The sequence below is a fragment of the Anopheles coustani genome, chromosome 3, assembly GCF_943734705.1.
Source record: "Anopheles coustani chromosome 3, idAnoCousDA_361_x.2, whole genome shotgun sequence".
NCBI classification, from domain to species: Eukaryota; Metazoa; Arthropoda; class Insecta; order Diptera; family Culicidae; genus Anopheles; species Anopheles coustani.
The window spans coordinates 6,987,788-7,000,667 of NC_071288.1; the positions used below are offsets into that span (position 1 = coordinate 6,987,788).

At 45.2% G+C, this 12,880-nt stretch overlaps 2 protein-coding genes across 2 annotated transcripts; both read left to right on the plus strand.

The window, feature by feature from the left end:
- The first annotated feature begins 182 nt into the window (after positions 1 to 182).
- On the plus strand, positions 183 to 4,425 carry LOC131261510 (DNA repair protein RAD50-like). Its single transcript, XM_058263564.1, has 3 exons — positions 183 to 251; positions 322 to 1,097; positions 1,167 to 4,425. Exons 1-3 carry the CDS (start codon positions 183 to 185, stop codon positions 4,231 to 4,233), a joined length of 3,912 nt encoding a protein of 1,303 aa, XP_058119547.1. The 3' UTR covers positions 4,234 to 4,425.
- A 1,702-nt stretch (positions 4,426 to 6,127) lies between these two features.
- Positions 6,128 to 7,121, plus strand: LOC131258834 (pro-corazonin-like). Its single transcript, XM_058260217.1, has 2 exons — positions 6,128 to 6,315; positions 6,384 to 7,121. The coding sequence occupies exons 1-2, from the start codon at positions 6,128 to 6,130 to the stop codon at positions 6,670 to 6,672; spliced, it is 477 nt and encodes a 158-aa protein (XP_058116200.1). The 3' UTR covers positions 6,673 to 7,121.
- The last annotated feature ends 5,759 nt before the right edge of the window (positions 7,122 to 12,880 follow it).

Sequence of the window (12,880 nt, forward strand, 5' to 3'; positions counted from 1 at the left end):
TAATTTCCCACATATAATTGCTGTCAAATTGCTCCATATGACTGAACCTGGTGAAGAACCTTGGTCTGAGCCGCTGTTGTGACGGCAATTTGTCAGTTTGGCGCGCAGTTTGCGTAAATTCATGTATTGTCCAGAATCAAGTCGACTGAGATTTTTGAATAGCTCGTAGAAATATTTTCAAGATGTCCACGGTAAGCAAACTAGAAATACGTGGAATACGCAGCTTTGGAGTCGACAGCGGTGATGTGCAGGTAGGTACGCCATCAAGCTTTAATAAGGTTTACCAATTTTCATAAGTGTGCGCTTATTTATTGCCGGCAGAAAATCAATTTTCGTTCTCCGTTGACGCTAATCGTGGGACAGAACGGTTGTGGTAAGACGACGGTCATAGAATGCTTGAAGTTCGGGCTGACCGGCGAGGTACCGCCGGGGACCAATCGTGGAATCGGGTTTGTGCACGATCCCAAAATCTTCAACACGGTCGAAAGTCTGGGCCAGGTGAAGCTGATGGTGAAGGACGTTACCGGCAACAGCGTGACGGCGATCCGGTCCATGAAGATTACCCACAAGGGGGCCAACCCAAAGTTTGAAACACTCGATTCCACCATAACGATGGAAAATGCGCAGACAAACACCAAAACAACGATGACTCGCTCGAGGGCGGCTGATCTGAACAACGATATGTGCGATGCGATGGGCGTGTCGAAGGCTATCCTGAACAACGTCATCTTTTGCCATCAGGAAGATTCCAACTGGCCACTAGAAGAGCCCAAAGAGCTGAAGAAACGTTTCGATGCCATCTTCGGTACGACTGAGTACAATGTGGCGATTGATAAGTTGATAAAAATGTCCAAGGCGTACACCGAGAGGCAGAAAGAGAAACTCGGGGACTTGAAGTTGCTGCAGCACATCAAGGAGCAGGCGGATGCAAAGCAACTACAGCTGGGCAGTGGCGAACAGAAGCTGAGCAAACTGCGACAGACGGTCACTGATTTGGATAGCGACATTGAACCGATTCAGAAAAAGTTGGAAAAGTTGGCCTTAGTTGAACGAGAGTATTCTTCGCTTATGGCAAAAAAGATTGAATTTTCATCCAAGTAAGTCTTCGTTGACGTTTCCCAATTCATAAAAATAATGTTGTGCAATACATTCTTTTTTCTTTATAGAATCAAGGGCAAACATGAGCAACAACGCCAGTTGAAATCGAAGATCAGCCTACTTTTCGAAGGGTCGTTGGAGGAACTTCAAGCTGAAATAGTACTTTTCCAACAGACTTTCGCATCCAAACGCTCCGACTTGGATATGGAAGAGTCCGCTCTGCAAACGTTGCGATCACAAGAAAAGTCCTTGCAGGGCAAACTTCAGTCAATGGATGGACAAAACATTGAGCTGTTGGAGAAACAGAAACGGGAGCGAGAACTGCAGGCAGACCGCGGGAAAAAAATAGCAACGTTGGGAGAAAAGTTGAAGCTCCAGTTGAAAGATGATTACGGCGGTGCCAACTTGGATGCGGCCCTACGATCCGTTCGTGATGCACTGCGTAAGGAGGAAACTAACGTGCAAACGATGGGCAAAACATTCGACGAAGAGGATGTCAAGGCACAGAAAGCCATCGACAAGCTGCGTGAAACGAAAGCATCCCTCGAGAACGAATGCCAATCGAAGCGACGCCAGATGGAACAGATTGGCAAGGAAAAACAGCGTACGGCGAACGAGTTGGTCGAAATAGAGCGTTCTGCAGAAACTTTGAAGCGGCTTATTGAAGAAATTGATCGGCTCGAACGGGAGTATGAGGTGTACTCGAAGGCTACAGACTTACCGGCGATGAAGAAGGAACTCTCCGTAAAGAAAGAGCTACGCGATAAGTTGCAGGATCAATTGGATCGGCTGGATGAGCGTGTAACTACGTTGAATGAGTTCGCGGTGAAGGACAGAGAGTTGACGTTAAAGGAACAACAGTACACCGGTCGCGAGTCGGATCTTCGAAAGCTGAAGAACAAACATGCCGACAGCCTGCGGCGACTCTTTCCCGATCGAACGATCGAGTCAAACTACAAGCGTAATATGCAAGATTTGTACGATACACTGCAGAAGGACATTAAGACGATGAACGAGAAAATTCGTCGTACGCAGGCGACGGTGACGGAAATGGAAACGACAAGGAAGAGTCAAAAGCAGCAGCTCGAACGTTTGGAGCGCGATTTGGCCGATGCGGAGGAAAAGGTCTACGCCGCTTGTCGTGGAAATCCGTACGAAGACGTGGTAGCAAAGTTGAACGATAAAATCAACAAGAACAACCTCGAACACGGAGAGGCTCGCTCGGCCGTGGTGTTGTATCAAAAGTTCATATCCAACATCGAGAACGATCGTTGCTGTCCGGTGTGCGATAAGGAGATGGGCGGTGATGATGCGCAGGAAATCAGTGGCAAACTTTCGGACGAGATCCGCCGCCTTCCGGAGAAAATTGAAACCCTTGAGCGCACCCTCAAGAAGGATCGCTTGGAGTACGATCGGCTGTTGGCCCTGAAACCCGTTTCGGAGCGCTTGGAGAAGCAAAAGGAGGAACTGCCTCGGCTTAAGCAGCAGCTGCAGGAAACGGAACGTCGTCTCACGACGGCATCGGACGAATTGGAAGAGCATCTGCTGGCGATTTCAGAGCCGACCGGAAATGTGCAGCTCATCAGCACGATCGTGGGCGATATGAGCCTTCTGGATGAGACTAGCAAAGACCTGGAACGAATGAAACGCGGAGTGGAAGAGTTAAAAGCCGAGCTGGCAAACAAAGTTCCGGAAGGTGTCACTATCGAGTCGCTGAAAGCGGAGCGTGACAGTCTGCGAGAGAAGCTGAAAACCGAGCGTCGTTCGGTTGATGAGCTTCAAACCACAATAGACTCGAAAACGGAGAAGCTTAACAATTTACAATCGCGCAACAACCAAATGAAAACGAAAAAGCTTAAGCTTCAGGAATCGGTGCAGACGTTGGAGCAGAAGCGTACCAAGATACGCGAGCTGGAAGAACAAACAACTACACTAGAAAGTGAGCTTCGGGCAGCGGAACAACGTCTGCAACCGGTGAAGGAACAGCTCACCAAAGAACAGGAACAGAAGCAGCGCACGAAAGAATTGAACGGGCAGAAGCTGCAAAAAGCTCGCAAGACACTGGAGGCACTTAACTGGGAAGAAACTGAAATCATCCGGCTTGGTTGCGAGCTGGATGAACTGGCCGTTTTGAATCTAACCACCGAGCTGAACCGTTTAAAGGGCAAGATTGACCAGGTGAAGACTGAGCGCGAGCGAATCGTAGCGTCGATTGAACCCAAAACTAAAAACATCGAGAAGCTCAAGCAGGACATAGCGAATCAGCAGTTGCGAGAGCGTGACCTGCAGGACAATCGCGACTTGAAGCGGTTGATGCGCGAAACTTCGGTCATGGAAAGTGAGCTGGAAACGCTAATGAAGGGTATGGGCGAAATGGAGGTCGGAAATGTGCAGAAAGAACGTAACCGACTGTTGGACCTTCGCGATGGACTGCAGGCTAAGCGCAGCGAACTAAACGGCCAGATCGGAGAACTGGTGCGCCAGTTGAACGATCTTCGGAAGGAGCTCACTAAAAGCGAGTTCCAGAACGCCTTGCGCAACTACAAGAAAACACTCTATGAATCGGTGGTGCTGAAAAAGATCAGTAGCGACATCAAGAAGTACCGTGACGCTCTCGAATGGGCCCTTCGCGAGTACCATACGGAAATGATGAAGACGATCAATCAGTCAATCTATTCACTTTGGCGTGACATTTACCGGGGCAACGATATCGACTACATCCGGATCAACACGGAGGACGATGAGTCGGCGGAGCGGACAGAGCGGCGTCGCGTCTACTCTTACAGGGTGGTACAGGCGAAGAATGACGTCGAAATAGACATGCGAGGTCGTTGCAGTGCCGGTCAAAAGGTCCTCGCCTCGCTCATCATTCGGTTGGCGCTTGCGGAAGCTTTTTGCAGCAAATGCGGCGTCATGGCGCTGGACGAGCCGACGACGAATCTGGACCGGGATAATATCGAATCGCTGTGCGAATCCCTGCGGGACATCGTGACGGAGCGCCAGTACGGGAACTTTTTACTCATTGTCATCACGCACGACGAAGAATTCGTGACGAAGTTGGAGAAGTTCGATACCTACTATCGCATTTCGCGCAATGCCGAGGGTAAATCGGTCATCAAGGAAGAACAGTTGTAATACCCGGATCTTCATTCTTACATTATTTTATATATTTTCGGTATTCAAGAACCTGTTTTACAGGTAATCCTCGCAGGGGTCTGTATTTTCAATGTTAAATTTATGTTATTTCATTTGTTCTTTTATTATTCTTATCATTCCGTTTTCTAATCGGATCTAACGCTACGCTTTGAATTACCAATAAATACTCTAAAAACAACGCAAAGATGAACGTTTTCGACAAAATATAATACATGCTTATCAAATCCGAACCCCTTACCGTTTTATTGAAATGTAATCTTCTCAGGGTAATTTTTTTCCTACCTGGCCAGCATAAACTTACAATGTTTTAATTTCTATTTATTTCATTTATAGATTCAATTTATTTCGATACACAAAACAGCATGTTATATCAAATAATTTAGTGAACTGAAGCTTGTCTGTTCGATGGCGTTAATGGTTCAAAGAGATTAAATTCAATTATTGTTCGCAAAACGAACTTGACCTTGCAATTTATTCCGTGATTGAAGCAACGCTACTTGCCGTATGATAACTACTTGCGTTTTACCATATGCCACAGGTTGAGCAGCAGTACCGTCCGTCCTTATGGACAAACAATACCTCCTTAATTGCTCGTAACTACCATCTTGCTTTTGAGTGGCATCTCCTTGCCCCACAACGATGACGAACGCGTGCCTTGCGTGTGTACCTTCTTATGCAAATGATACACCTTCTTACATGCCGGCCCGAAGATAAGGAACAGTTCCGTGGCGCTCCCATCGTTCGCACGTCAGCGGATCCCGGGAATGTAATTTAGATCCTTTTGTTTTTCAATCTCCCTGAAAGCCCCACACATCGTTCCCGATACCTCTTCAGATCCTTCCGGGCTTTGTAGCGGGCGCGTGATAATAACAAGGATCAAAGATGATACCACACACGACAAAGATGCGCCGCGGGAGATGCTTTCACACGGTGTGGTGGCGTGTTGTGGGTGGTTGTTTGCGTGTGTTTTCCCGCCCGAAGAAATTCACAGCCTTTCATATGGTTCCATACACGCGTGTCGTTCGTCGACGAGCGGCTGTCGATGGTTTTAGGTCTTGGTTGGATGGTTGGCAAAATTTGCATAATTTCAGCTCCCCCCCACAATCCGATTCACTTTAATTGATTGACTTTGATATGCTGATCCGTCCTGTCGGCGGTGGAAGAGTGTTGGAAGAGTTTGGAGGCTGTTTTTTGACTTGCTTCAGTATGCGGTGAATTGAAGGGTGGCGGTTGAGCTCGAGACGGTGCGTGATTTGTAAGTCTCGACAGGACGATATGTTCGGAAGGTGGCCATGGTTTGGAGGATGAACCGCGCTGTCCTATATAAACCTGTCGTTGGCCATGCAGTGCGCAACAGTTGTGAATCGATAATAGACGAGTGAACAGACAGTCATACGGACAGTCGAGAGAAACCGAACGCATGTTTTAGATTTCTAGGTTTAGTGAAAACTTAAACTTTTACTGCAAGTGTTATTGCCATTGGTGATAAGTGTATCTATTAAATTCTTTTGAAAAAGGTATGAAAAAACTTGGGAGATTCTGCCTTTATAAAAGATATTTGTGTTAGCAGAATAGTCGGTGAACTCTTTAAAATAAAGTGAAAATGTTCAAATGGTATTCAAGGATGCTGGAATTGTTTATTAGAAATATTTGTATTCGGAATACTCAAAGACTCCTTCACTTTCTAGGCGCTTAGACTTTTTTCAAAATGAAAAAAAAAAATGCTATTGAAAATAGAAATCAGGACTACATAATGTGAAAATTCCAGTTTAAACAATAATAGAGAAGCTTAAGTGTACGGAAACTTCATTATATACCTAAAATAGGTTATATTACGTTTCTTAGGACACGCCAGGATACCAACTGCTCTATTATGCTGCATACACGCACGATCGCTCTTTTGATGGCGGGTTTGGTGGTGTTGGTGAACGCCCAAACGTTCCAGTACTCTCGTGGATGGACCAACGGCAAACGATCCTCGTCCTCAGACACAACCCCCAATCAGGTCCTGGTTTCACGGATCCCTCCTGGAGGCCTGGATCTGCTGAAGGCTAGTGAGAAGTATGACCGAATTTGTTCCAAATGGTTCTCGAAGACCGAAACCTGATCAGTACGTTTCCATTTTGTAGGGCACTGTTGCGTCGCTTCCTGCGTAATCCATGCGATCTGCGGATAGCCAATCTACTCGCCGGACACCAGAGCAAGGACCTTCTGCAGCTGGGCAACGATTTCGACAGCTCCGAAGCGGCGGGTGCCCCGTTCGTGCTGCCACCGTTCCTAATTGATCCGGACGAGGCTAATGCGGGTGCTGCCAACGGAGCAACCAGCGGAAACCAACTGCTCAACGGTCGAACCACCGGGGACGAATTGCGCTACAAGCGGGAAATCGCCACCGGTACGCACCAGAAGCTCGCCTAAACATCACCAATCTATCCGTCAGACGTCATCACGAGCCGAAAATCAGCGGAAACAGGTGCAGGAAGTAAGGTGGATTATCCACGTGTACATTCGCGGGACTCATCCCGAGGGAACCATACGTAATGAGCCACTCGGGGGAGTGTGATGAGGGAAGGAAACCAATGTAATAACCGGCCTAGCCGGTTGGGAGAGAGGAAGAATATGTAGGAGTAGCGATTATCCAAGTTTGACGTTTGTTGAAGTTTTGACCTTCGGTCCGCAGCTTTCCTTGTCCATCGGTATACACAAAAACGCACGGTTTCCGGTTGTAGTTAACGGTGCTGCGTGAATCACACATTGCTTGTGGGAAGTCATGTTCATATTTACCTCCAGCGAGGGGGACGATCTTTCGCAGGATTGGACCTAAACACGGCGAAAAAAAAGTGTATCATAATTAGAGGATAAAAGATAAGGCATCTTGTCACATTGAAGCAAAATGGGCGTTTTGTTTGTTTCTTTTCGGGCCGGAACTGGAACATTACTCTAGCGACTGAGGTAAGCTACCCGAAGGCACGGATCAAGTTGTCTCTTGCTCTGGTACAAAGGTACCGAAATGAAGTTGTCCCTGCCTAGATCGACCTGATGCACCTCCCGGGGTGCAGATAATTGGATGGATCGGTCGGTCGGTCGGAAAAAGGACAAATTATGGGTTAGACGAGAAGACCCGTCTGCTGCGACGCGGATATCTTCCTTTCCGGCGATAAGCTTGGGTTGTTAGAACGGCTCGCTGCCGTCGATGGTGGCATGCAGCAGTGTCCGGTTTGGAAATGAGTAATTTTAAAAGCATTTTTCGGTCTTGTTTGATACAAAAAAAAATTAAAGTGTTCGGAAGGTAACCAAAGAGACAGATGCATGGCTCAAGGAATGCTGACATTTTCTTTCCTCTGTTAAAATTAATATCGTTTGTTACTTGAATAATCCCAATCTACTCCGAGATGAATGGAAGACATAATAATTTTAATACAATGGGTAGATTAGAATCCTACATTATTTTTTTAAATATATTTTAGTGGTGAGGATATTTGTTGCAGTTAGTTCCTATTTGCAACAACCCTGAAAGGGTGACCTGCACGTTCTATGAGGATCACGTAGCAATTTACTATCTACGGGAAACACTTGTCCTACATGATTGGCAGAGAGAAAAAAAAAATCTAAACATATAGACCTCGCAATTCTGCGTCGAAAACCGGACAATCTGTAATTCGATCGGCGTGGGTACAATCGCGATTTATCTCTTTTGTGTTCCACTCTGTACATGTGCAATCTCCCTTATCCAAGAATAGATCAAAAAAAAGATAGAACCTTGTCATTCGACCGCTGTTGATGTTGCGATCTAATCGAGCACTATATTCTCACTCCCTTCTCGGATTATTGTCCTGCATTGAACGACAAAACTCACGAGGGATCAGGACGCGTGCGAATCAAACACCAAGGGGTAACGAATCGGACAACGATGTTGCCACCGGGATAAGCCAGACACTTCAAAAGAACAGCAGTAATCAAAATAAACATAACCTCACCGTGCTGCCGACTCTTTTCCACGGCATTGGGTCGCTTCCGTTGCGCCAGTTTTTCCGCTATCGCTTCGTGCGTTCGTAGGATAGGGTCCTCCGGGAAACGTTCGGATGCATGTTTGGCATCAGTAGCGGACCCCTTTTTTTCTCGGCAAAAGTACGATGTCCTGTTTTCATCCCGGCCGGTTGCCACCGGTACAGCTTCGTATTACTTTATAATTAATTTATGTGGATGAATGATTGCCTGTCTGCGTGATGAGGAGTTTAGGATGGTTGTTGTTTTTTGGGCACAAATCATTCCCCTGGGTATGTTTCGTTGCTGCCTACCATCAGCGATCAACTGAACCCAACTTCTCGACCGGGAAGCAAATATCATATCAACAAGACTTTGCTTTTCCCGCATGACAAACGGGAGGACACTATTCCGGACATAAGGTTTTCGTGAAAATCTATCTTTTTGTTTTCTTGTTTACTTCATTATTAATTTATTAAAGTCAAATTGAGGTGAGCATGATCTGAAAGAAACCCCATTGCGATAAAACATTTGCTATCTCTCAAAGTCAATACAAAACACGTTAGTTTGCTTAACTTCTAATAACTAAGCCTATTTCTGCAAGAAGACTTTACTGCAGCATGACTTACCTTATACCAAATTTCAGTAATCTCATCTAGCAACTTTACTCCGCTACTTTGGGACCGCTTTGATATACCTAAATTTCTCTTTTTAAACATTTGTTTTTCCTAACAACTGCCCAAGAATCCTCGCAGCCCGAGGTGCTTAACCGTCAGGTGAAATTCATTTATCTTTAAAGAATTCAATTTGCAAGATTTTAATCAACGCTTTCGCGGTGTTACATAGGATTGGGAGACTGCCTTAGAACGTCCGTGCGTACTCCGCGAATTAGAAGATTCGAGCAAAACGTGATGGAGGATGATGCCTCCGGACGGTGAATAATTTATTTGAATTAGTAAAATCCGATGAAAAAGAACCAACGCCGGATTGCATGGGAATGGACATTGATTACCTGAAGAGAAAAAAACTAGAAACAAAGAACGACCTTGTTTTTAATAAATTCCAGACAACCAGTGCCAAGCTCATGAAGAGCTGGCTTAATTTGGCAGCAAGTTAATCGTTAGCCTTCGAGTTTTTCATGTTTCTTACCACGTAGTTGAGATGATAATGGACAAATAAAACATTATTGTGAGTTGGAAGTATGTGCAGAAATGGTTGAAGAGAAATTAAGATAGAAGGAAGTTTTTTAAATAAAATGTTATTTAATAACCTGCTCACTTTTCAACGTTAAAGAATTAAAATAATTTTCATTATTGAAATGTACCATTTTATGTTCTATTTTATAAACGGCAAAACTGCTTCGAAACGAACGATTAATCAACAATTTTCATCAAAGACATTCGGTGCTTCCCAGAAAAGACGATTTCATCAAGATCCTACTGAGCTGGGAGTGCACCAGACGGACGTCACAGTTGTACAGCACTGAAGTGAAAGTGCGTTCAACGTGCGCTCATGAGAAAATAATTCAATTAGCTTGCTCACACGCACCGGGCACCTCCATCACGCTGCGGTGCGTCCAGGGATCCTGGCATCCGACGGGTCTCCAGGGACTCATCGCACCGGAAAAAAGACTCGCTCGAACGGCGCACAACAACCTGACATCTCCATCGGGCATCAGGGTAAGCCACGTGACGATGCGCCCTTCGCTAATCGTTGCCAGCACGATGGGAATTTCATGGGCCCGAGCAGGCGAACCCCCGGGATTAGGGGAAAACCAACACACTTCGCAGGCCCTCGCGAGTGCACTTGTTTTTCCGCGCTGTTGCGGTGCCCCGGGCGTAATTCGTGAGCGATTAATGGGTCGATGAGGCGCACTTTTCGGGCGTTGGCAAGCGTATCGTTTTCGCATGTGATTTTCCCAACCAGGAGGTTTTGCGCAGGGGAAATGATAAACATATTTATAATGTTATTAGGATTGCGAGGCAACGAGGGTGAATCTAGCAGAGTGTCTACTGTTAGCGAACCGTTTACTAACTGGTCCGATTGAAACATTTCGCAGATGCATGGTTGTTTCGGTGGTGGAGTTAATAAATTTATGAAATCAAGCATCCACCAGCAGTTCGCGGGATGCATGAAGCGGAAATCGCTCTTTTCACAGGCAAAAATCGGTTCCCTTCGTGGGAAGGCAGCAAAAAACCAGATGAAATCCAGAAGCCATGTTCCCCCGGGAACCATAGCCGGGAAGAGCATTATTCCTCCGGGACATTCGTTGTTTGATGATTGCTTGAATAGTTTCAAGCGCGGTGCATTCGGATCTGGCGAATGCACTCGGAATTGTTCCGCGCAAGGTGGGTTTTCCTCGATTGGCAATTGTTGCCGTTCAACTCCCTCCGTCAGCGAGACGAGGGTAAGCATGTAAGTGGGAAAATCAAGAATCAACGGCAGTCGGACGGAGGGGTGCGCCGTGAGTCGAAATTGACTTTTCAAGTACCGGATCGGGTCCGTTTAAAATGCACAGCTAAATATTTAATACACCCTTCACGTCAACAACAACAACCGGACCGGGAGGCGCGTCATGGAGCGTGTAACTGGTAGCTACCATCGGACTGGTGTTTTATTTTTCACTGTGAATGTGTATTTGGACGATGTGTTTTAGTCCCGCTCGATGCTACCATTAAGCTCTATAACCTCGGTTTTTTGTTTGGGAGGTAATCGTGAATCTTCGTACACTCCTACCGAAACACCGTTGTGCTGTTTTTTGGGAGGGAGTTTGTGAAAAATTAATTGAGTTAAAATAGAGTGTGAAACTCTGGTTGCCTATCGGACGAACCCAGCCCTGGTTGTTGGTCGATTGGCCACCCGATAGCCTACACGAGAAGTGGAGCGAGAAAAACGGTTGGACACCGAATCATATTGCGTTATTTTTATTGCTTCCCTTTTTTTAGCTTTTGGGCACAAGGGCTGCTGCCGGAATCCAATTCGTTGCCGATCAATTTAATAGGTTTCATCGTGTTTCAGAGTGGCCTTTGGCCCACTGTGAGCTCGGGCCAGAAGTAAATAAATGTACACTCATGTAGCACACCTTTTTTGCATCTCTGATTCGCTTCTCTTCGAAACAAAAGAAGTTCCTTTTTGATAACATTTTTTTAAAATAAAGCTGTGTTCTTTTCCACTACTGGCAAATCGAGAAGTAGACCTACTTTTCTGCCTGCTTTGTATGTGTGAAAATTTCCTGATTCCTCCTTTTTTTTTGAGGATTGCAACTCCCACAAACAGTCGAATTGCTGACCGTTTGAAATAAATGGATCGCCCGACATAAAAAATTCATACACTCGGAGTTTTGATTTTTCCGTTCGTACAAATCGCCGTCCGGAAAGACCGTTCCATTTGTATCCCGTTTTATTTTATTGCAGGAGTGATTTGGGGGCGTCATTTTGCGTTCTTTTTGGATTGAATGTTGACCCCTGGCCAAAAAACCGGACGCCTTCATTTGAGTGCGGAATCGAGGGATATGAACAGGAATGTTGAAAAACTATCTCATTTAAAAGGAAACGAAAGGATATGGCAAAGAGCGATGAAGATTTATTCGTCCAATTGGAGGCTGGATTTGATTTGATTTCCACCATTTCTGTTTTCTAAGTATTTACCGTTGTTAGGCAGTGTTCAAAATGTGTAGCAGGATCTCCACGACTTAACACCCCAAGGTAAAACTCAAAACAGTGTGAAAATACTGATAACAAGGTATAATATACAAAAAAAAAACAATTTAGTTTCAATTTAGCCTCGTTTAATTTTGAGGCGCCACAAGACTATGGAAACCACTCAATATTATCAGCTTGAAAGAAAAAACAAAACCCAATTTCAGCATGACGATACGACAATAATTGCAACCATTTATGATGACGGCACTAGAACGAGCGTTGGTTCCCGCCTGATACACATTTTAGGGACACGCATAAATCAGTCTGCGGTCACACGCGTGAGAAAGGGATTAACTCCCATTCGGCTCGAGTGGCCACATCGCGCCCACAGATAGTCGAAGAAAAGGAAACACTTCCCAGGAGGAGTCCATTCGTGAGAGTTGCGAAGAATAAATCAAACGAACAATTAAATTTAATTTGTTTTTATTTTCCCGTATGATGCGTTTGTTTTTATCTTTTTATAATGATTTTCCGTTTGTAGTATTGCCAATGGTTGCTGTTTTTCTTTGTTTCGTAATTGTTGTTTCTCTTTTTTTTGTTTTGCTTCTGTGATAATAATATTATATTTTTGCGCTTAAAAAGAAGGGCCCATATAACTATAGCTTGGCGTATGCTTTCGATTTTTGCGCGCTGCCGATAATTTAGCTTAACTTACAACTGTTCTGCTTTCGGGCTGTACAATGTGTTTGTTCTGTCGTCGCCTTTCGCTGCCATCGCGAGGGAATGTTCCTCTTGACGGCTTGACTTTTCCCATTTTTTTCTCAGAACATGAAGTATACCGGAATGTAGAACATGTATTTACAGGTTTTTTCATGTCGTTCGCACCCCAAAGACGATTGTGGACCCCAATGACGTGGTTTCTCTATCGTATGTTACAATCTTTACTCTTCTTGTTTCTGAAACATACTAATTGATTTAACGAAAAACAAAATAAATGGAGC

What these genes read in the sequence shown, in the direction of transcription:
- LOC131261510 (XM_058263564.1), top strand. Translation starts at nt 183, where the DNA reads ATGTCCACGGTAAGCAAACTAGAAATACGTGGAATACGCAGCTTTGGA. An exon ending in TCGACAGCGGTGATGTGCAG is followed by an intron (nt 252 to 321) that starts GTAGGTACGCCA and finishes TATTGCCGGCAG; the next exon opens with AAAATCAATTTTCGTTCTCC. An exon ending in AAGATTGAATTTTCATCCAA is followed by an intron (nt 1,098 to 1,166) that starts GTAAGTCTTCGT and finishes TTTTCTTTATAG; the next exon opens with AATCAAGGGCAAACATGAGC.
- LOC131258834 (XM_058260217.1), top strand. Translation starts at nt 6,128, where the DNA reads ATGCTGCATACACGCACGATCGCTCTTTTGATGGCGGGTTTGGTGGTG. An exon ending in CTGCTGAAGGCTAGTGAGAA is followed by an intron (nt 6,316 to 6,383) that starts GTATGACCGAAT and finishes TCCATTTTGTAG; the next exon opens with GGCACTGTTGCGTCGCTTCC.